Source organism: Acipenser ruthenus, chromosome 25 (genome assembly GCF_902713425.1).
Source record: "Acipenser ruthenus chromosome 25, fAciRut3.2 maternal haplotype, whole genome shotgun sequence".
NCBI lineage: Eukaryota > Metazoa > Chordata > Actinopteri > Acipenseriformes > Acipenseridae > Acipenser > Acipenser ruthenus.
In genome coordinates this window covers 313,391-333,052 of record NC_081213.1, presented here as the reverse complement: position 1 = coordinate 333,052, position 19,662 = coordinate 313,391, and the positions used below count along the sequence as shown (strand labels likewise).

General features: G+C 51.6%; 3 protein-coding genes across 5 annotated transcripts; 1 reads left to right on the top strand and 2 right to left on the bottom strand.

Annotated features, from left to right (window-relative positions):
• Window positions 1-587: 587 nt before the first annotated feature.
• Window positions 588-4,572, top strand: LOC117414043 (transmembrane protein 35B-like). Its single transcript, XM_034023663.3, has 3 exons — window positions 588-758; window positions 2,807-2,987; window positions 3,119-4,572. Exons 1-3 carry the CDS (start codon window positions 651-653, stop codon window positions 3,250-3,252), a joined length of 423 nt encoding a protein of 140 aa, XP_033879554.3. The 5' UTR covers window positions 588-650; the 3' UTR covers window positions 3,253-4,572.
• A 2,762-nt stretch (window positions 4,573-7,334) lies between these two features.
• On the bottom strand, window positions 7,335-14,433 carry lypla2 (lysophospholipase 2). 3 transcript variants are annotated; one of them, XM_034023657.3, is made up of 10 exons: window positions 14,297-14,433; window positions 13,071-13,170; window positions 11,469-11,500; window positions 10,699-10,764; window positions 10,464-10,511; window positions 9,580-9,650; window positions 9,161-9,234; window positions 8,962-9,063; window positions 8,676-8,852; window positions 7,335-8,516 (listed from the first exon to the last, which is right to left on the bottom strand). In XM_034023657.3, the coding sequence occupies exons 2-10, from the start codon at window positions 13,146-13,148 to the stop codon at window positions 8,466-8,468; spliced, it is 699 nt and encodes a 232-aa protein (XP_033879548.3). In that variant the 5' UTR covers window positions 13,149-13,170; window positions 14,297-14,433; the 3' UTR covers window positions 7,335-8,465. The 3 variants fall into 3 exon arrangements, with proteins under 3 accessions (XP_033879548.3, XP_033879549.3, XP_033879547.3); XM_034023658.3 differs by having other exon boundaries at window positions 14,190-14,302; XM_034023656.3 differs by lacking the exon at window positions 14,297-14,433 and adding an exon at window positions 13,449-14,102.
• Window positions 14,434-15,165: 732 nt separating this feature from the next.
• On the bottom strand, window positions 15,166-19,087 carry pithd1 (PITH (C-terminal proteasome-interacting domain of thioredoxin-like) domain containing 1). The gene is given in 7 exon segments (XM_058999322.1): window positions 15,166-15,375; window positions 15,793-15,901; window positions 16,118-16,222; window positions 16,941-17,018; window positions 18,157-18,200; window positions 18,789-18,953; window positions 18,955-19,087. Coding segments are annotated over 7 exon segments (639 nt in total). The 5' UTR covers window positions 18,991-19,087; the 3' UTR covers window positions 15,166-15,273.
• Between the last annotated feature and the right edge of the window lie 575 nt (window positions 19,088-19,662).

Genomic DNA, 19,662 nt, shown 5'->3' with positions numbered 1-19,662 from the left:
TATCATACATGTAAGCCAAACTGCCATTGTCTCCTGCCTCTTGCTTCACGAGCACAGTGTTGTGATCTACAGACTCTGGTATGGTAGGGGTTAGACATGTCTACAGACTCTAGCATGGCAGGGGTTAGACATGTCCGCAGACTCTGGTATAGCAGGGGTTAGACATGTCTACAGACTCTGGTATGGCAGGGGTTAGACATGTCTGCAGACTCTGGTATGGCAGGGGTTAGACATGTCTACAGACTCTGGTATGGCAGGGGTTAGACATGTCTACAGACTCTGGTATGGCAGGGGTTAGACATGTCTGCAGACTCTGGTATGGCAGGGGTTAGACATGTCCGCAGACTCTGGTATAGCAGGGGTTAGACATGTCTGCAGACATACAGAAGCATTAAGCTCAGCAGGAACACCAGCTTTAACACAACAGAGAGCAATCACAAATGTTATACCAGGACGGGAGACAGCAGCCGCACTACAGCATGCTGGGTTCGCTTTGCCTCCACGGTGCACAGCCCCCGGGCCATTATGACACAGTATTGCACAGGGACCGTCAGCACGTGACACTCCCAAGCCCCGCCCTCTGAGTGACGTGTCTTCGAATAGCGTGTTTTCTTCCAGGCTGGTTGTCCCGAGAGCTCCACACGGTAAACATGGCGTTGGTCTTCACAGTCATCCGGGTGCTGCTCGGGCTGTTTTTCACGCTGGCCGGAGCTGTCAAGCTGACCGATCAGATCTCAGAAGACGTGTACAAACAGCTGGTGAGTCTCTCCTGAGGCGTGCGCAATAACAACAGTGCCGCGGTGTCTGTGAAGCAGCAGGGCGCTTTGCTCCGTGCAGGAGGAGAATGTTACAGTGTGCATGGGGGGGGCTCGCACGTCATGCTGCAGAGATCTTATGATTATTATTATGATTATTATTATTATTATGGTGTGACACGGTTTGGCTCCGGATTCAGATGCATCTTACAGAGCTGGTAACATGTTGCAATGCCATCGTGCGCGCTGTGCATTTCCTGTTTTCCCGATAAAGAAGTGTCCGCCTACATGGTACAGTGTATTATTATAACCCATAATAATGTAGTGCGGCACTGTGTCGTGGGCTTTGGCGTTTGGTAATACTAGACTCGGATGTGAATGTGTCCCATCGCTTCGTGTTTATTTTTGTATTTGTTAATGATATGCTTAATGTAACTCCCCATTCCCCTCAAGACAAAACTGCAAGTGAACTAACCTTCACTCCCAGCGTGCTGACTGTGGGAGCGCTGCACTGGGCAGCGCGGGGGGAGGGGGGTCTCTCTGGGGGCTGCTCTCAGCCCTTTGCTGGCACTTGGAAGGGAGGCAGCGAGTGAGGAAACAGCGCTGTGCTGAAACCAGGGGAGAGGTGAGGGGGGTGGGCTGCCAGTCCAAGCCAAGGATTTAGCGTCTAGAATTAAACCCGGGTGGTTATGAAATCCATCCAAGCATACCTGCGAATGTCACACTGGGCATTTTTGAAAGTAATAGTTTGTGGGGATTTTCAAGGGGGGGTCACACTTACATTGTTGCATGTATCTTGAAAACCGCTTATTAAATTGATATGAAGCTTTGTTTTAATATTATTGAGCAGATAAACTATTCTGAGTAACACACTGTGAGGCATAGGAGTGTATGTGTGTGTGTCAGTGTGTGTGTGTTGTGTGTCAGTGTGCATGTCAGTGTGTGTGTCAGTGTGTGTGTGTCTCAGTGTGCGTGTCTCAGTGTGCGTGTGTGTCTCAGTGTGGGTGTCAGTGTGTGTGTGTCTCAGTGTGCGTGTCTCAGTGTGCATGTCAGTGTGTGTGCGTGTCAGTGTGTGTGTGTCTCAGTGTGCGTGTCAGTGTGTGTGTGTCTCAGTGTGCGTGTCAGTGTGCGTGTGTGTCTCAGTGTGGGTGTCAGTGTGTGTGTGTCTCAGTGTGCGTGTCTCAGTGTGCATGTCAGTGTGTGTGCGTGTCAGTGTGTGTGTGTCTCAGTGTGCGTGTCAGTGTGTGTGTGTCTCAGTGTGGGTGTCAGTGTGTGTGTGTCTCAGTGTGCGTGTCTCAGTGTGCGTGTCAGTGTGCGTGTGTGTCTCAGTGTGTGTGCGTCTCAGTGTGTGTCTCAGTGTGTGTGCGTCTCAGTGTGTGTGTCTCAGTGTGCGTGCCAGTGTGCGTGTGTGTCTCAGTGTGTGTGTCAGTGTGTGTGTGTGTGTGTCTCAGTGTGCATGTCAGTGTGTGTGTGTCTCAGTGTGCGTGTCAGTGTGTGTGTGTCTCAGTGTGCGTGTCAGTGTGCGTGTGTGTCTCAGTGTGGGTGTCAGTGTGTGTGTGTCTCAGTGTGCGTGTCTCAGTGTGCATGTCAGTGTGTGTGCGTGTCAGTGTGTGTGTGTCTCAGTGTGCGTGTCAGTGTGTGTGTGTCTCAGTGTGGGTGTCAGTGTGTGTGTGTCTCAGTGTGCGTGTCTCAGTGTGCGTGTCAGTGTGCGTGTGTGTCTCAGTGTGTGTGCGTCTCAGTGTGTGTCTCAGTGTGTGTGCGTCTCAGTGTGTGTGTCTCAGTGTGCGTGCCAGTGTGCGTGTGTGTCTCAGTGTGTGTGTGTCTCAGTGTGCGTGTCAGTGTGTGTGTGTGTGTGTCTCAGTGTGCATGTCAGTGTGTGTGTGTCTCAGTGTGCGTGTCAGTGTGTGTGTGTGTGTGTCTCAGTGTGCATGTCAGTGTGTGTGTGTCTCAGTGTGCGTGTCAGTGTGTGTGCGTCACTCTTCTATGTTATCTCTCAGAACACATGACCGTGTTGCACACACTGTAGGTCTCTCTCCCCCTCTTTCTCCCAGCGCTCTCAGTTTGTTCAGTTTGCGGAGGTGTTTCCGCTGCATGATTTGGGGGTGCAGCCGGACCCCCTCCTCTACCTGCAGGTGACCGGCTGGGTGGAGCTGCTGGCCGGGCTGCTGCTGGCCTTCGGACCCCGACTGCTACAGACGCTGAGCAACCTGGTGCTGTCTGTCGTCATGATCGGTGAGGCCAGACCCCCTCCCGTGTCCCTCCCACCCCCTCTCTCACTCCCCCCTCTCTCACTCCCCCCCTCTCTCCCCCTCCCCCTCTCACTCACTCTCTCTCTCACTCCCCCTCTCCTCTGCCCCCTGCAGGAGCCCTCTTCACCCTGATAAAGTTGGGGGAGCCCCTCTCGATGTGCACCCCGGCCACGGTCTGCCTCGGGCTGCTGCTGCTGCTGATCCTGCGTGGGAGTGGACCGAGGGGCCGCAGGGTCAAGGCAGACTGACCCCTGACCCTTGACCCCTGACCACAGAGACACTGACCACGTGGAACAGATTACAGTCTCTTCAAGACCAGACACAGAGATTAACAAACACTCTCCTACACACACACACACACACACACACAGACACACACATACACACAGACGCAGAGACACACATACACACACACACACACACACACAGAGACACAGAGAGAGACAGACATACACACAGAGACACACACAGACACAGAGAGAGAGACATACACACACATACACACACTCACACACAGAGAGAGACAGACATACACACAGACATACACACAGACACACACACAGACACTCACACACAGAGACACATACAGAGACACATACACACACTCACACACAGAGACACAGAGAGAGACGTGTCTGTGTGCCATGTGAACGAGCTCCACGGCGTGGCTCTGTGTGTGAAGCAGCAGTGTTTGTTTTAAACTCTTTTCATTGCTTTATTGATACAAACGAGTTTTTTTTTTTGTTTTTTTTTACAATGAATCCCACTTTTTCTTTTTTTAATTTGCTGTCTTCAGCATATTCTTTATGAGACGGGGATGCTCTGAGTGTGACTCGTCTTGGGATCCTTATTGAGGTGCTTTCTATGAGATGCATTGTATTAATGAATTATATTGAGATGCAGTGTATTTAAGAATTGCATTGAGATGCAGTGTATTAAAGAATTGCATTGAGATGCAGTGTATTGAGATGCAGTGTGCTGAGATGCAGTGTGTTGAGATGCAGTGTGTTGAGATGCAGTGTATTGAGATGCAGTGTGCTGAGATGCAGTGTGTTGAGATGCAGTGTGTTGAGATGCAGTGTGTTGAGATGCAGTGTGTTGAGATGCAGTGTGTTGAGATGCAGTGTATTGAGATGCAGTGTATTGAGATGCAGTGTGTTGAGATGCAGTGTGTTAAGATGCAGTGTGTTGAGATGCAGTGTGTTGAGATGCAGTGTGTTGAGATGCAGTGTATTGAGATGCAGTGTATTGAGATGCAGTGTGTTGAGATGCAGTGTGTTGAGATGCAGTGTACAGGGCTGGGAGATACTGTTTGTTTGAAAGACGCTGTATAAATAAAATTTGATTTGCTTTCTTTCTTATTGTGTTATTGTTAGGTGATGTTGTGTTATTGTGTTATTGCTTCTATTACTAGGTGATGTTATTTTATGTAATGTTGTTCTGGTCTCTGTTTTCATCTCATTCTGTTACAGTATCACATCTCTGAACTTGCTGCTCTCGTCTGACACTCTCTTCTCTGCTGTATAAGTTTCCCTTGTATTTTAATATATAATATCTATATTAGCGTCCTTTGCATTTGTGTTTGTATGTTTTCACATCCTTTTCGATGAGCGCCTCTTGTTTGTTTGTTAGATTAGCATCTCTTGTAAAATTCCCAGTAGTGCTTTAGAGAATCTCTTGTGCCTCATTCCTCGATTGGGCCGAGAGCTCCTGTCTGGTAAGAATTCCATTGAAACCAATGAAACCAAGCTGAGCATCGCAGCGTCCCCCCAGGTCCACATCACACAATGTAATAATGTGTTTCACGCAGCAGGAGAGCCAGCTGGCTGCTCGCTCTGCTGGTAGAGCGTGGGACTCTGATGCTCAGGTTAGTGGCTTCAAACCCCATGTTAGGAGCCTGTGCTTTCATTTCATTTTCAAAGACTTGGCCTTTTTGATAGAGTAGGACAGGACAAGGTGTCAGTTGTCTTGGGCATATATATATATATATATATATATATATATATATATATATATATATATATATATATATATATATATATATATATATATATATATATATATATATATATATATATATATATATATATATATATATATATATATAGGCTGATATAAGATCTTCTCTGCAATGTTATCCTCACACAAGGAGACAGGTGGTGCAGTGGGCTAGTTCACTAGCATGCTGTGCTGCTCCTCCTCGGAGTACCGGGTTCAAATCCAGGTGAGTTCTTTGTTTTCAAATACTTTGTTAATTTCTCATATAGACAATGAATTGTATACTTTCCTATATAGAGCATGATAAAGCAAGCGGTGAGGTGGCACAGGGGGCTGATTCACTCGCATGCTGTGCTGTGCTCCTTGGAGTACCGGGTTCAAATCCTGCAAATTTCTTGCTTTATTTTCAAAAAACGGGTTCATTGACCTCATAGCCAGCGTGCAGCAGAGCTTTCCTGTGGGAGCTTGTGGCGCAGTGGGTTACACCCACGGCCTCCTGTCCCTGAAGACGACGGTTCAAATCCTGGTCCCGGAGGTGAGTTCCTGAAGGTAAGTAATGATGTTGGTTGTGTTTCCACAGATGGAGGAGGAGGAGGAGGAGAAGAAGAGAAGGTAGGAGAGGATAGAAAGGGGGGGGTCTGGCCCCCCCACCTGGGAGGAGAATGTCAGGTGGCAGTGTTGCTGCCTGAGACAAGCTGAACTTTTTACTTACATCAAAGTCTACTCATTAAGATACTTACATAGTGTTAGTCATTTATTCTTGAGTCTAGATCATATCATTTCTATGTAATATACTACTATAGTAGTGACTCTTTAAAAGAAGAGAAGTATCTACTCTTAATGAGTAGACTTTGAAGTAACTCAAACGTTCCGCTTGTCTCAGGCAGCAATACTGCCACCAGACATTCTCCTCCCAGGTGGGGGGGCCAGACCCCCCCCTTTCTATCCTCTCCTACCTTCCCTCCATCTTCTTCTCCTCCCTCCACAGGGCAGGTCTTCTTCTCCTCCTCCTCCTGTGGAAACACAACCAACATCATTACTTACCTTCAGGAACTCACCTCCGGGACCAGGATTTGAACCGTCGTCTTCAGGGAGAGGAGGCCGTGGGTCTAACCCACTGCGCCACAAGCTCCCACAGGAAAGCTCTGCTGCACGCTGGCTATGAGGTCAATGAACCCGTTTTTTGAAAATAAAGCAAGAAATTTGCAGGATTTGAACCCGGTACTCCAAGGAGCACAGCACAGCATGTGAGTGAATCAGCCCCCTGTGCCACCTCACAGCTTGCTTTATCATGCTCTATATAGGAAAGTATACAATTCATTGTCTATATGAGAAATTAACAAAGTATTTGAAAACAAAGAACTCACCTGGATTCGAACCCGGTACTCCGAGGAGGAGCAGCACAGCATGCTAGTGAACTAGCCCACTGCACCACCTCTCTTTTTGTGACAGCCTAGCCGTCTAACCTTGTATAAGAGATGAGCTTCCCTTTTCAGAGCTCACACTGCTGCAGTTCAGAATCCAGGATCTTACTGCAGAGTTTCATGCCACTGAAGAGAGGAGGGATTATGAAACACACCCTCCTATTACACAGCAGGGCTCTGAGGTAAACACAAGGGATACCAGGGGAAAGGCTGTGAGCAGTTCGCAGGCTGGCTCTGCTGGTAGAGCATGGGACTCTGATGCCCAGGTTAGTGTCTTCAAACCCCATGTTAGGAGTGTGTGCTTTCAAAGACTTTTCATAGAATAGGTTTGACTTTTTTCATAGAATAGGTTTGACAAAACAGAGTCCTGTTTCTCTGAGGGAGGGAGCAGTTCAGTCTCCGTGCCTCAAGCCTGCCCTGGACTGGAGGAAGCCCCCTTTCTCTAGGGGAGGGAGCAGTTCAGTCTCCATGCCTCAAGCCTGCCCTGGACTGGAGGAAGCCCTCTTTCTCTTAGGGGAGGGAGCAGTTCAGTCTCTGTGCCTCAAGCCTGCCCTGGACTGGAGGAAGCCCCCTTTCTCTGAGGGAGGGAGCAGTTCAGTCTACTCCCGAAAAGGAATCAATGACTCTTTGCTTGTGTGTTTAAATCTTTTTTATTTCACACAGACGTCTTTTACAAAAGCGTCCGTCTGTCCAGCCAGTGAGAGACATTGATGAGGAAGATGAGACGAACCCAACACACAAAATCAAACAAACAGAGGAACCCGAAGCGAAGCGAACCAAACCCAGGGACTGCGTGAACCGTACTGCACAACAATAACAATAATAATAGTAATGATAATAATAATGATGATGATGATGATGATGTCATCTACAAGAACAATGACAACGATCTCAAAACTAGCAATCAAATTATAATCAAAACTCCATCACAACAAAAAAGAACAATAACAGAATTAATTAGGAATCTTCCGCAGGATGAGAAAGGGATGAAAGGGTGAGGAGAGAGCGAACAGGGGTGCGAACGTCTTCAGAAACTTCAATTCTGCGCAGAACGTTTGCTCCAGAAGCCTCTCTCGATGTCTTCCCTCGTTCTCGTTGGAAGGCTCGTCATTCTGTGAGTTTCTTTGAGTTTCTGAACTCCACGCTGCAGAGTGTTTAATAAGAGCGAGGAATCACCTGCACATTCAAACACACCGAGAAAGACTTGCAGGGCGAACGCCTGGCACTGGAATCTGAGACGTTCCTTTAGCTATTTCTAAATCGAGAGAGAGAGAGAGAGAGAGAGAGAGAGAGAGAGACAGAGACACGGAGAGAGAAAGAGGGGGGGAGAGAGAGAGAGAGAGAGAGACAGACACAGAGAGAAAGAGAGAGACAGACTGAAAGGGGGGGAAGAGAGAGGGAGAGGGGGAGAGAGACAGAGACACGGAGAGAGAGTTTCGCAGGAGTTACTGGAATGTGTTTGCAAATCCTTCAAGCTGAGAGAGGGAGGGAGGGAGGGAGAGGCTGGGGTTGATAATGCGAGGGAAGGGTGGCGGACCTCCACTTGAACCCTGAGATTGTGGAGGAGGTTGGGAGGTGAAAGGTGATGAGAGAGAATGTATTAGTCCATCGATCCAGCTGTACAGAAAGGACACGGGTTCGAGCTCTGGAAACTGTTGAGCAGGTGAACTGCTCTCTGCAGCTGGTCAGCCTGTTTGTACCGGTCTGTGTCTGAAAGTACTGGATCAAGTGTCTATCTGTCTGTCTATCTGTCTGTCTGTGTCTCAGTCAGTCAGTCAGTCAGTCAGTCAGTCTAGCTCTTGCTGAGCTGCTGTTTGGAAGCTGATCACAGCACAGCAATGCATCAGCAGAGGAGCTCTTGTAAAACAAAACTAAAAACAACTTCAGAAAAAACAGAAAAATCCTGAACTTTGAAAGGAGTGGGGGTGGAGGAGGCAGGTGGAGCGAGGGGGGGGGGGCTGCTTCCTTCCATGGCTGCTTGCAGGTTAAAGGTGAGAGGTCAGAGGGTGCTGGCCCTCGCTGCGGGGGTCATGTGGAGGTCAGACCCGTGGGAGTTGCCTCTCTATGAACTCTTTGACAGCAGCCATCTCCTGAGAGAGAGAACGAGGGAGAGAAACATGAACACAGTCTGGAGACACGTCACACTACAACAGACACGCTGACAGCCACGCTAAACACTGCAATAACTAAAGAATGTCTCTGTGTATCAGGGGGGGGGGGGGGGGGGGGGGGGGGGGGGCTCTGTGTACCTCTGGGCAGGAGCTGTGCATCATGCCTGGGTAAGTCTTGAAGCTCAGTCTCTGGGGGTTCAGGAAGCTCTTGAGTTTCTCGGAGGTCATGGCTCCGATCTGTACCGGGATCATGGGGTCCATCTCCCCGTGACACTGCAGCACCGCCACAGACTGACTGGCACTGCTGCTGCAGGCCTGGAGAGAGAGAGAAGAGTTACTGATACACACTCGCACTGACACGCACACACACTGACATGCACGCACACACACTGACACGCACGCACTCCCTCCCTCTCTCAGGTACCTGAGGGAAGCTCTTATGCAGAGGCAGCCAGCAGCTCAGAGCCACCACACCAGCCAGCTTGTGCTGCGACGTCAGAGCTGTGTAGAGAGAAAGAGCGCCCCCCTGTGGAGAGAGAGAGAGACAGAGAGGGGTTTGGAATATATTTCCGGACGCTGCCTGGCCCTCTCCTGGAAGACGACACCTCTTTGTTGGCGCTCACCTGTGAGAATCCTCCCAGGACAATCCGATTGGCTGGGATCCCGTTCTTCACCTCGTGTTCAATGATGGCTTTGACTGGAGACACAAACGAGAGGGGGTGGAGAGGGGGGGAGGGGGAGGGGGAGGAGGGGGAGAGGAGAGAGGGGGCGAGAGAGAGAGAGAGAGAGAGAGAGAGAGAGCGAGAGAGAGAGCGAGAGAGAGAGAGATATTATAAATCAAGAAGCCATGACAGACTGTCCGTTGTGCACAGCGAGCCCGACTCTCTAACCCTGTAAGAGCCTCTGCCAGTGTCAGCCGACACTCTTAAACCTGAGAGAGAGAGAGACAGGGTCAACTGGACATCTTCCCTTCCATCCCCCCCCCCCCCGTCGCCTCCATCTCCCCCCCCCCCCCCCCCCCCCCGTCTCCGTCTCCTCTCACTGTTGTCGGCTGCCTTCTTGATCCCAGCTTCATCCTCCGGAGATTCAGGGCTCAGACCCATCAGGTCAAACCTGCAGAAACACAACATGAGAAACACGATCAGCCCCTCCGCACTGGAGCCTCCTAGCAGCATCTACACTTGAGATCTGCACTCAGAGCGGAGCTGACAAAGCACAGCTACTCCTGAGATCTGCACTCAGAGCGGAGCTGACAAAGCACAGCTACTCCTGAGATCTGCACTCAGAGCGGAGCTGACAAAGCACAGCTACTCCTGAGATCTGCACTCAGAGCGGAGCTGACAAAGCACAGCTACTCCTGAGATCTGCACTCAGAGCGGAGCTGACAAAGCACAGCTACTCCTGAGATCTGCACTCAGAGCGGAGCTCTGCCCTCACAGTGGCGCTCTGCCCTGCCCTCACAGTGGCGCTCTGCTCTGCCCTCACAGTGGCGCTCTGCTCTGCCCTCACAGTGGCGCTCTGCCCTGCCCTCACAGTGGCGCTCTGCTCTGCCCTCACAGTGGCGCTCTGCTCTGCCCTCACAGTGGCGCTCTGCTCTGCCCTCACAGTGGCGCTCTGCTCTGCCCTCACAGTGGCGCTCTGCTCTGCCCTCACAGTGGTGCTCTGCCCTCACAGTGGCGCTCTGCTCTGCCCTCACAGTGGCGCTCTGCCATGCCCTCACAGTGGCGCTCTGCTCTGCCCTCACAGTGGCGCTCTGCCCTGCCCTCACAGTGGCGCTCTGCCCTCACAGTGGCGCTCTGCTCTGCCCTCACAGTGGCGCTCTGCTCTGCCCTCACAGTGGCGCTCTGCTCTGCCCTCACAGTGGCGCTCTGCTCTGCCCTCACAGTGGCGCATCTTTCTGAACACACAGCAGAGGAGCTCACTTACCAGGACGGCATCATCATTCTCATGTTGAGGGTGACAGGGATTCTGGGCCTGTGGAGGAATGAGCAGAGACAGTTAGACCGCGGTGAAACCTTCACTCTCTACTCTCAATATCTCAGCAGTACAGGAACAATCACCATGTGTAGAAACCAAACACAATGTCACACCACACCACTGCACTGCACTGCCACACCACACCCAGCACTCCAGCACAGCCAGCGTGTCCTGTGGTACTCACGCGTGGGGGCAGATGTACTTGACGTAGGGCAGCCGAATCGACGACATGGAGTCCGCCCAGCCATGCCTGAGAAACAGAGAGAGAGAGAGAGGCTAGAGAGGCATGTAATACCACAGAGAGAGAGAGAGAGAGAGAGAGAGGCTAGAGAGGCATGTAATACCACAGAGAGAGAGAGAGAGAGAGAGAGAGAGAGGCTAGAGAGGCATGTAATACCACAGAGAGAGAGAGAGAGAGAGAGAGAGGCTAGAGAGGCATGTAATACCACAGAGAGAGAGAGAGAGAGAGAGAGAGAGAGAGGCTAGAGAGGCGTGTAATATCACAGAGAGAGAGAGGCGTGTAATATCACAGAGAGAGAGAGAGAGGCTAGAGAGGCGTGTAATACCACAGAGAGAGAGAGAGAGAGAGAGAGAGAGGCGTGTAATATCACAGAGAGAGAGAGAGAGAGGCGTGTAATATCACAGAGAGAGAGAGAGAGAGAGAGGCGTGTAATATCACAGAGAGAGAGAGAGAGGCGTGTAATATCACAGAGAGAGAGAGAGAGAGGCGTGTAATATCACAGAGAGAGAGAGAGAGAGAGGCTAGAGAGGCGTGTAATATCACAGAGAGAGAGAGAGAGAGAGAGGCTAGAGAGGCGTGTAATATCACAGAGAGAGAGAGAGAGAGGCGTGTAATATCACAGAGAGAGAGAGAGAGAGAGAGAGAGGCTAGAGCAACATTTAAGAGGGGTGAGAGAGGGATGAGAGCAGCGAGATGGGAACCCGGACACTCACCCATTGTCTCCCAGTCCATGCAGGAAAATCACCTGGAAGAGAAACAGGGCAGGGGTGAGACCGAGTGGAGCAGCAACACACTGAGACACACAAGCAATTCCACGAGAGTCAGGAGCAGCAACACACCGAGACACACAAGCAATTCCACGAGAGTCAGGAGCAGCAACACACTGAGACACACAAGCAATTCCACGAGAGTCAGGAGCAGCAACACACTGAGACACACAAGCAATTCCACGAGAGTCAGGAGCAGCAACACACTGAGACAAACAAGCAATTCCACGAGAGTCAGGAGCAGCAACACACTGAGACACACAAGCAATTCCACGAGAGTCAGGAGCAGCAACACACTGAGACACACAAGCAATTCCACGAGAGTCAGGAGCAGCAACACACCGAGACACACAAGCAATTCCACGAGAGTCAGGAGCAGCAACACACCGAGACACACAAGCAATTCCACGAGAGTCAGGAGCAGCAACACACCGAGACACACAAGCAATTCCACGAGAGTCAGGAGCAGCAACACACCGAGACACACAAGCAATTCCACGAGAGTCAGGAGCAGCAACACACCGAGACACACAAGCAATTCCACGAGAGTCAGGAGCAGCAACACACCGAGACACACAAGCAATTCCACGAGAGTCAGGAGCAGCAACACACTGAGACACACAAGCAATTCCACGAGAGTCAGGAGCAGCAACACACTGAGACACACAAGCAATTCCACGAGAGTCAGGAGCAGCAACACACTGAGACACACAAGCAATTCCACGAGAGTCAGGAGCAGCAACACACTGAGACACACAAGCAATTCCACGAGAGTCAGGAGCAGCAACACACTGAGACACACAAGCAATTCCACGAGAGTCAGGAGCAGCAACACACTGAGACACACAAGCAATTCCACGAGAGTCAGGAGCAGCAACACACTGAGACACACAAGCAATTCCACGAGAGTCAGGAGCAGCAACACACTGAGACACACAAGCAATTCCACGAGAGTCAGGAGCAGCAACACACTGAGACACACAAGCAATTCCACGAGAGTCAGGAGCAGCAACACACTGAGACACACAAGCAATTCCACGAGAGTCAGGAGCAGCAACACACTGAGACACACAAGCAATTCCACGAGAGTCAGGAGCAGCAACACACTGAGACACACAAGCAATTCCACGAGAGTCAGGAGCAGCAACACACTGAGACACACAAGCAATTCCACGAGAGTCAGGAGCAGCAACACACTGAGACACACAAGCAATTCCACGAGAGTCAGGAGCAGCAACACACTGAGACACACAAGCAATTCCACGAGAGTCAGGAGCAGCAACACACTGAGACACACAAGCAATTCCACGAGAGTCAGGAGCAGCAACACACTGAGACACACAAGCAATTCCACGAGAGTCAGGAGCAGCAACACACTGAGACACACAAGCAATTCCACGAGAGTCAGGAGCAGCAACACACTGAGACGCACAAGCAATTCCACGAGAGTCAGGAGCAGCAACACACTGAGACGCACAAGCAATTCCACGAGAGTCACTCAGGTGGCGCTGGAGGAGCCGAGCGCGCTGCTCAGGGTTCGAGTCTTACCGCTGCGGTCTCCCGCTCTGTCCCTGAGACAGTCACAGCCTCTGCAAGAAGCGGCACCGACATGTTGTTACCACACATACACTGTAGGGGGCACTGTAGCCTGCGAGAGAGACGGAGGGACAGCGTTAGCAAGGAGCAGAGATCTGAATCGCATCATTTCTCAATGTTACCTTTACACCTCAGCAATACATGACAGAGCTGCAGATCTCCTGGAGATATTTAAACGCAGGATGACAAACGGAACGAGAGAAAAAAAAGAGAGATCTTTCTATTGTCATCAAATATAAGTAATTACAAGTACTGTATGTACTATAATAAATAACACACACTGGACTAAACGCGATATAAACCGTGCAAACAAGAACACCGATAACTGACCTCGATGCACGCCTGTACAACACGAGTAAACGCTGCAGTGTGAACTGGGTGCTATTATTCGATACAAACACATCACACTTCAACATCACAGCCGCAGCTTGTCAAATTAAACGCTGAACCGGCATCACACGTCCCTTTACATTGGCATGGTCTTAATAATCCTCACAATGCGCGCCTCGGGTGTCGGGGGAGAGCGGCGCTGCGGGTGCTCTGTGAAGCGGATCTCTCTCAGCCTCTGCGTGTCGTGAGGATTACACGCTGCACTCAGAATCGCGGGCTGCAGCTCACTCCACAGCGGAGGCGAGACACGACCTCGCAGATCAGATCACACAGCACTGCAGCGCGGAGAGGACACGCACACACACCGCTTCCTCCAAAACCAGCTCAGCATTACGATGATGTAACCCCGGATCCCCGGGGCTCGGGTTAAGTGTGCCCTGCGTGTGTGTAGCATGCACCACACGGAACAGCACGTCCCCGTGATATTATTAATTATACAGGCTAATCGCATCCGTGACAGCGACGCGACCGCGGGTACGTGAGACACTGTAACGTGCACTCAGGAATATAACGCTGCTGCTGCTGAGGAATTACACATATAATGCGCTCCCTGCTGCCTCTCATAATCCCTGAACTAGACGCCCTCGCATTCACAATAAGACAGCAGCTCTGAAATCCTGCAGCCAGGAAGCGGCCGCTGGATCATTTTCTATTTATTATCATTTATCCGGATTTACTAACCGGATTCCCTTTAACACCGCACAGGACCGCTCCTCGTTAAAAACCCCGACCCCCGAATCGGTGCTTTTTAAACAGACATGTTACAATAAAACCGCATCCGCACTCACCTCTCGAGTCTCCAGCTCAAACCGGAACTTCCGCTTCTCAGAGAGAGGGGGCGGGGAGAGCGTGAGGACTGCGTGACAGGGGGTGCGATGACGTCATACCCAGGGTAGCGCACAGGCCAGACATTATTATTATTATTATTATTATTATTATTATTGTTATTAATTAGTCATATAGCAGACGTTTTTTATTCAAGAGATTAGGGGTGAACCAGGAGCACCCCCAGAAATCTTTCACATGGTCCGCAGGCCTGAACCACACTGATTAGGAACATGAATTACTCATCGTAATGGAAGACAGTGATCCATGTTAAAATACACACGAGAGTTCAGAGCACTAACACGCCACACCAGCGCACTGAAACACACGGCTCATGATCTTTCTGATTTCTCACCTTCTGACACTCTGCATCACGAGAGAGAGAGAGAGACTTCTGAAGACTTCAAGCAAGTGTGCCTGCTTCCCTTTGCTCATCACTAGCACTCAATGAACAGTGCGATTCTACAAGATTAACATGTCTGTTTCACTTCAAGCGATCGCACGAGACACACGCGAGGCCTCGCTTCCCAAGAGGACGCTTTGCAAACCGAAGGTAAGCGCCAGGCTGCGAGAGCCAGCCAGCTGAACTGTGCATCACCACGGCTGCTGCACAGCCACTTACAATGTGCTGAACCCAGGGGCAACTGCTTTCATCTGAAGAGGATTTGAACAGACCAACAAACTGGGACCTGAAAAGGGAGTGGATTGTAAAAGGAAGTGGAGTGGATTGTAAAATGGGAGTGGAGTGGATTGAACACCAGGAATGGACCCACCCTGACCTGTAAAGTCCGATGGGTGAAACGGCTGTTAAAACACAACTGAAAACTCTTCGTACTGCAGAAGACAATGCAAGCCTTTATTAGTCCCCAACAGGGTTAGTTCTTATTAGAAGAGTCATGATAACTGTGCCAGTGCTGCAGGGTTAAGAGCAGGGTCAGGCTCAGGAGATGAAGTGAGACTGCGTGCTGAAGACGTCCACTTTGTGGTCAGCAGGGTTGGCTGAAGCCTCATAGGTGCAGATGGTCACCTCGTGTCTGTGAGCCTGAGAGAGAAAGAGAGGGATGGAGAGAGATGGAGAGAGAGAGAGAGAGAGAGGGTGAGAGGGGGAGGGGAGAGAGGAGAGGGGGAGGGGAAGAGAGGAGAGGGGGAGGGGAGAGAGGAGAGGGGGAGGGGAGGAGAGGGGGAGGGGAGGAGAGGGAGGAGAGGGGTGAGAGGGGGAGGAGAGAGAGGGGGAGAGGGGGAGGGGAGGGGAGAGGAGAGAGAGGGGGAGAGGGAGACAGAGTCAGCATTTGGAACTTAACCCACAGCATCCTCTGCTGGGAATCTTTATTCACTGATGTAATTTTGCTACCTGCAGACACGCACGCACGCACGCACGCACGCGCACACCATAAACACTGACACGCGCACACCACAGACAGTCAGGCAGACAGACAGACAGACACACGCTCACACTCACCTGTGTGAACTCTCCGCGCAGTCCGATGTAGTACACCCGCGTCGTCTCACTGCCAAAGTTCTTCGAGATGTGAATGGAGAGGTGAGTGACACCGGAGAAACGCGCGATCCTGCTCAGAGACAGAGAGGGGGAGAGAGGGGGAGAGAGGGGGAGAGAGGGAGAGGGGGAGGGGGAGAGGGGGAGAGAGACAGAGCGAGAGAGGGAGAGAGACAGAGCGAGAGAGGGAGACACAGGGAGACACACACAGGGAGACAGAGCTGTGATTCACACTGGCGGTGTTATCGATTCTCTTTAGATTTTGTAAAGCGCTGGCAGCACTGCGTACTTGGTGGGGTACTCCAGCTCTCCCGAGGGGTCACGGTTCAGCCGAAACACCTGGTCTGGTTCCCGCGCCGTGTCATCGAACGACATGTGGGTGCAGTTCTTATACCTGCAGAGCGGAGAGCGGACATTACACTGAGCTATCATCACACACACACCCCCCCCCCCGACTCACAACATCATCACACACACCCCCCCCCCCCCCCCCCCCCGACTCACAACATCATCACACACCCCCCACCAGACTCACAGCCACATCACACCCCCCCCCACCGGACTCACAACATCATCACACACCCCCCACCGGACTCACAGCATCATCACCACCCCCCCCCCAGACTCACAGCCTCATCACCTCCTCCTCCCCCAGACTCACAGCCTCATCACCCCCCCCCCCAGACTCACAGCCTCATCACCTCCTCCTCCCCCAGACTCACAGCCTCATCACCTCCTCCTCCCCCAGACTCACAGCCTCATCACCCCCTCCTCCCCCAGACTCACAGCATCATCACACACCCCCCCTCCTCCCCCAGACTCACAGCATCATCACACACCCCCCCGCCAGACTCACAGCCTCATCACACACCCCCCCCACTCACAGCCTCATCACACACACACCCCCCCCCAGACTCACAGCCTCATCACCTCCTCCTCCCCCAGACTCACAGCCTCATCACCCCCTCCTCCCCCAGACTCACAGCCTCATCACCCCCCTCCTCCCCCAGACTCACAGCCTCATCACACCCCTCCCCCAGACTCACAGCCTCATCACCCCCCTCCTCCCCCAGACTCATAGCCTCATCACCCCCCTCCTCCCCCAGACTCACAGTCTCATCTCGGCAGGGTGGCTGTCATCATCGTCTCCGATCAAAATCACCCCCTTCAACTTCACACTGCCCGTGAACCTGCAACAACATGAGTGTGTGCGTGAGCGAGCGTGCAGCGTGAATGTGTGTGTGTGTGCGTGAGCGAGCGTGCAGCGTGAATGTGTGTGTGTGTGCGTGAGCGAGCGTGCAGTGCTGAATGTGTGTGTGTGTGCGTGAGCGAGCGTGCAGCGTGAATGTGTGTGTGTGTGTGCGTGAGCGAGCGTGCAGCGTGAATGTGTGTGTGAGCGAGCGTGCAGCGTGAATGTGTGTGTGTGTGTGCAGTGAGCGAGCGTGCAGCGTGAATGTGTGTGTGTGTGTGTGAGTGAGCGTGCAGCGTGAATGTGTGTGTGTGTGTGTGAGTGAGCGTGCAGCGTGAATGTGTGTGTGTGTGTGTGAGTGAGCGTTGCAGCGTGAATGTGTTGTGTGTGTGTGTGTGCGAGCGTTGCAGCGTGAATGTGTGTGTGTGTGTGCGAGCGTGCAGCGTGAATGTGTGTGTGTGTGAGTGAGCGTGCAGCGTGAATGTGTGTGTGTGTGTGTGAGTGAGCGTGCAGTGTGAATGTGTGTTGTGTGTGTGTGTGCGAGCGTGCAGCGTGAATGTGTGTGTGTGTGTGCGAGCGTGCAGTGTGAATGTGTGTGTGTGTGAGTGAGCGTGCAGCGTGAATGTGTGTGTGTGTGTGTGTGAGTGAGCGTGCAGTGTGAATGTGTGTGTGTGTGTGTGTGCGAGCGTGCAGCGTGAATGTGTGTGTGTGTGTGCGTGCGTGCAGCGTGAATGTGTGTGTGTGTGAGTGAGCGTGCAGCGTGAATGTGTGTGTGTGTGTGTGAGTGAGCGTGCAGTGTGAATGTGTGTGTGTGTGTGTGTGTGTGCGAGCGTGCAGCGTGAATGTGTGTGTGTGTGTGCGAGCGTGCAGCGTGAATGTGTGTGTGTGTGTGCGAGCGTGCAGCGTGAATGTGTGTGTGTGTGTGCGTGCGTGCAACGTGAATGTGTGTGTGTGTGTGTGTGTGTGTGTGTGTGTGCGTGTGTGTGTGCAACGTGAATATGTGTGTGTGTGTGTGTGGGGGGGGGTGTGTGCGTGTGTGTGTGCAACGTGAATATGTGTGTGTGTGTGTGTGTGTGGGGGTGTGTGTGTGCGTGCGTGCAACGTGAATGTGTGTGTGTGTGTGTGTGTGTCGCTCTTACGGAATATTGAAGAGAAGCTCCTCGTCATCGTCACTTTCCACGAACTGAGAGAGGGAGGGAGAAACATAGAGAGAGAGAGAGAGAGAGAGAGAGATAGAGAGAGAGAGTTTTTCAGTGAAAGCGGGCTCTGCAAACAGTTACAGTGCATTTCAGAACCAACAACTAGGAGAAGCTACACACGTGGTATAAATGAACACACATGCAATCTAAAGCACAGGTTTGAATGATATATCTAACGCAGGTTCGGCGGTGCTGTAATGAATCATTCACCGCGCAACACAGCTCTGCTCTGTACCGCCAGTGACGGCTTGCTGTTCATTATTGTTATTATTATTATCGTTTGATTAAAACTCCTAAGCGTCACAAACTGGCGACATCTTGATGTGTCGCTTGATTCGTATCAGTATTATGATGGGCACGGCTGATAACCCTAACGCTGCTCTGGTGCGTCGCTTGATTCGTATCGTTGGTATTACGATGGGCACGGTTGATAACCCTAACGCTGCTCTGGTGCGTCGCTTGATTCGTATCGTTGGTATTACGATGGGCACGGCTGATAACCCTAACCCTGCTCTGGGGTGTCGCTTGATTTGTAATTATCATGTTTTGATGGGCACGGCTGACAGCTCTACCTTCTCCCGGTCTCTCCGCTCCTCCCACGGTTTGAAGACCAGTTTTCCAGCCCCCTCTCGGCTCTCGTTCAAGCACTGCAGTTTCTCCAGGTCGATTTTTTGGTACAGCCCGAACTCCAGCCCCCTCTCCGCCGGGTCGTGTTGTCCCTCGCACCCGCAGCTGTGTCCCGTGCCCATGGCCTCCGTGTCCGTGCCCCGCCATGCCGGTTTGATACCCCGACTCCAAAAACTCACAACGCGGCGCGGAGGGAAAGACGAGGAAGCAAGGCACACGTGATCAGGGACACGGCTTCCGCACGCCCTTATGACGTGTGGAGGTTCGACTTCACCCCCACCCCCCGCACGTGATCCAGGTATGTTTTTTAATAATTAATTCAGTTGCGTTACAGTATCGTCCTATACGTGTGGGGCGAGCGCCCTCTTGTGGACACATGCTGGAATTACTCAAAAACGGGATGAATATTTTAACCCAACACAGCGATTTCGTTATATAACTATTGCATACGTTTCTTATCATGACACTTAAAAAATGCGTGTGGATTTGAAACTCAAAACACAACTGTGACAGTCGAATCTGTATTTATAGGCACGCACAACACCCACACACCTTCATAGACAAAACTCTTCACACAATAAATCAGACAAGTTTATGTATTTTTACATTCGTATTTTAATGTCAGAATCCTCATCACACAATCCTGTTTTCATAAAATATTCATCTGAAACAATTTCATAAAGGAGGAAGAAAAAAAAGTTATCGTCGGAACAAGTACAAAACGAAGCAGCTGCACTCCGGGCGCACAGCAACCTGACGACCCCCCCCCCCCCCCCCCCCCCCCCCCCCCCCCCCCCCCACCCCAGCACTGCTCCGTGC

Bases quoted from the DNA above. Each gene is read 5' to 3' on its own strand.
- LOC117414043 (XM_034023663.3), top strand. From the start codon at position 651: ATGGCGTTGGTCTTCACAGTCATCCGGGTGCTGCTCGGGCTGTTTTTC. The intron at 759-2,806 runs GTGAGTCTCTCC...TCTTTCTCCCAG, and splicing joins AAGACGTGTACAAACAGCTG to CGCTCTCAGTTTGTTCAGTT. The intron at 2,988-3,118 runs GTGAGGCCAGAC...TGCCCCCTGCAG, and splicing joins GCTGTCTGTCGTCATGATCG to GAGCCCTCTTCACCCTGATA.
- lypla2 (XM_034023656.3), bottom strand. From the start codon at position 13,534: ATGTTGAAGTGTGATGTGTTTGTATCGAATAATAGCACCCAGTTCACA. The intron at 13,171-13,448 runs GTCAGTTATCGG...TCTCTCTCGCAG, and splicing joins TTGTACAGGCGTGCATCGAG to GCTACAGTGCCCCCTACAGT. The intron at 8,517-8,675 runs GTACACAGAGCC...TCTCTCTCTCAG, and splicing joins TGCACAGCTCCTGCCCAGAG to GAGATGGCTGCTGTCAAAGA.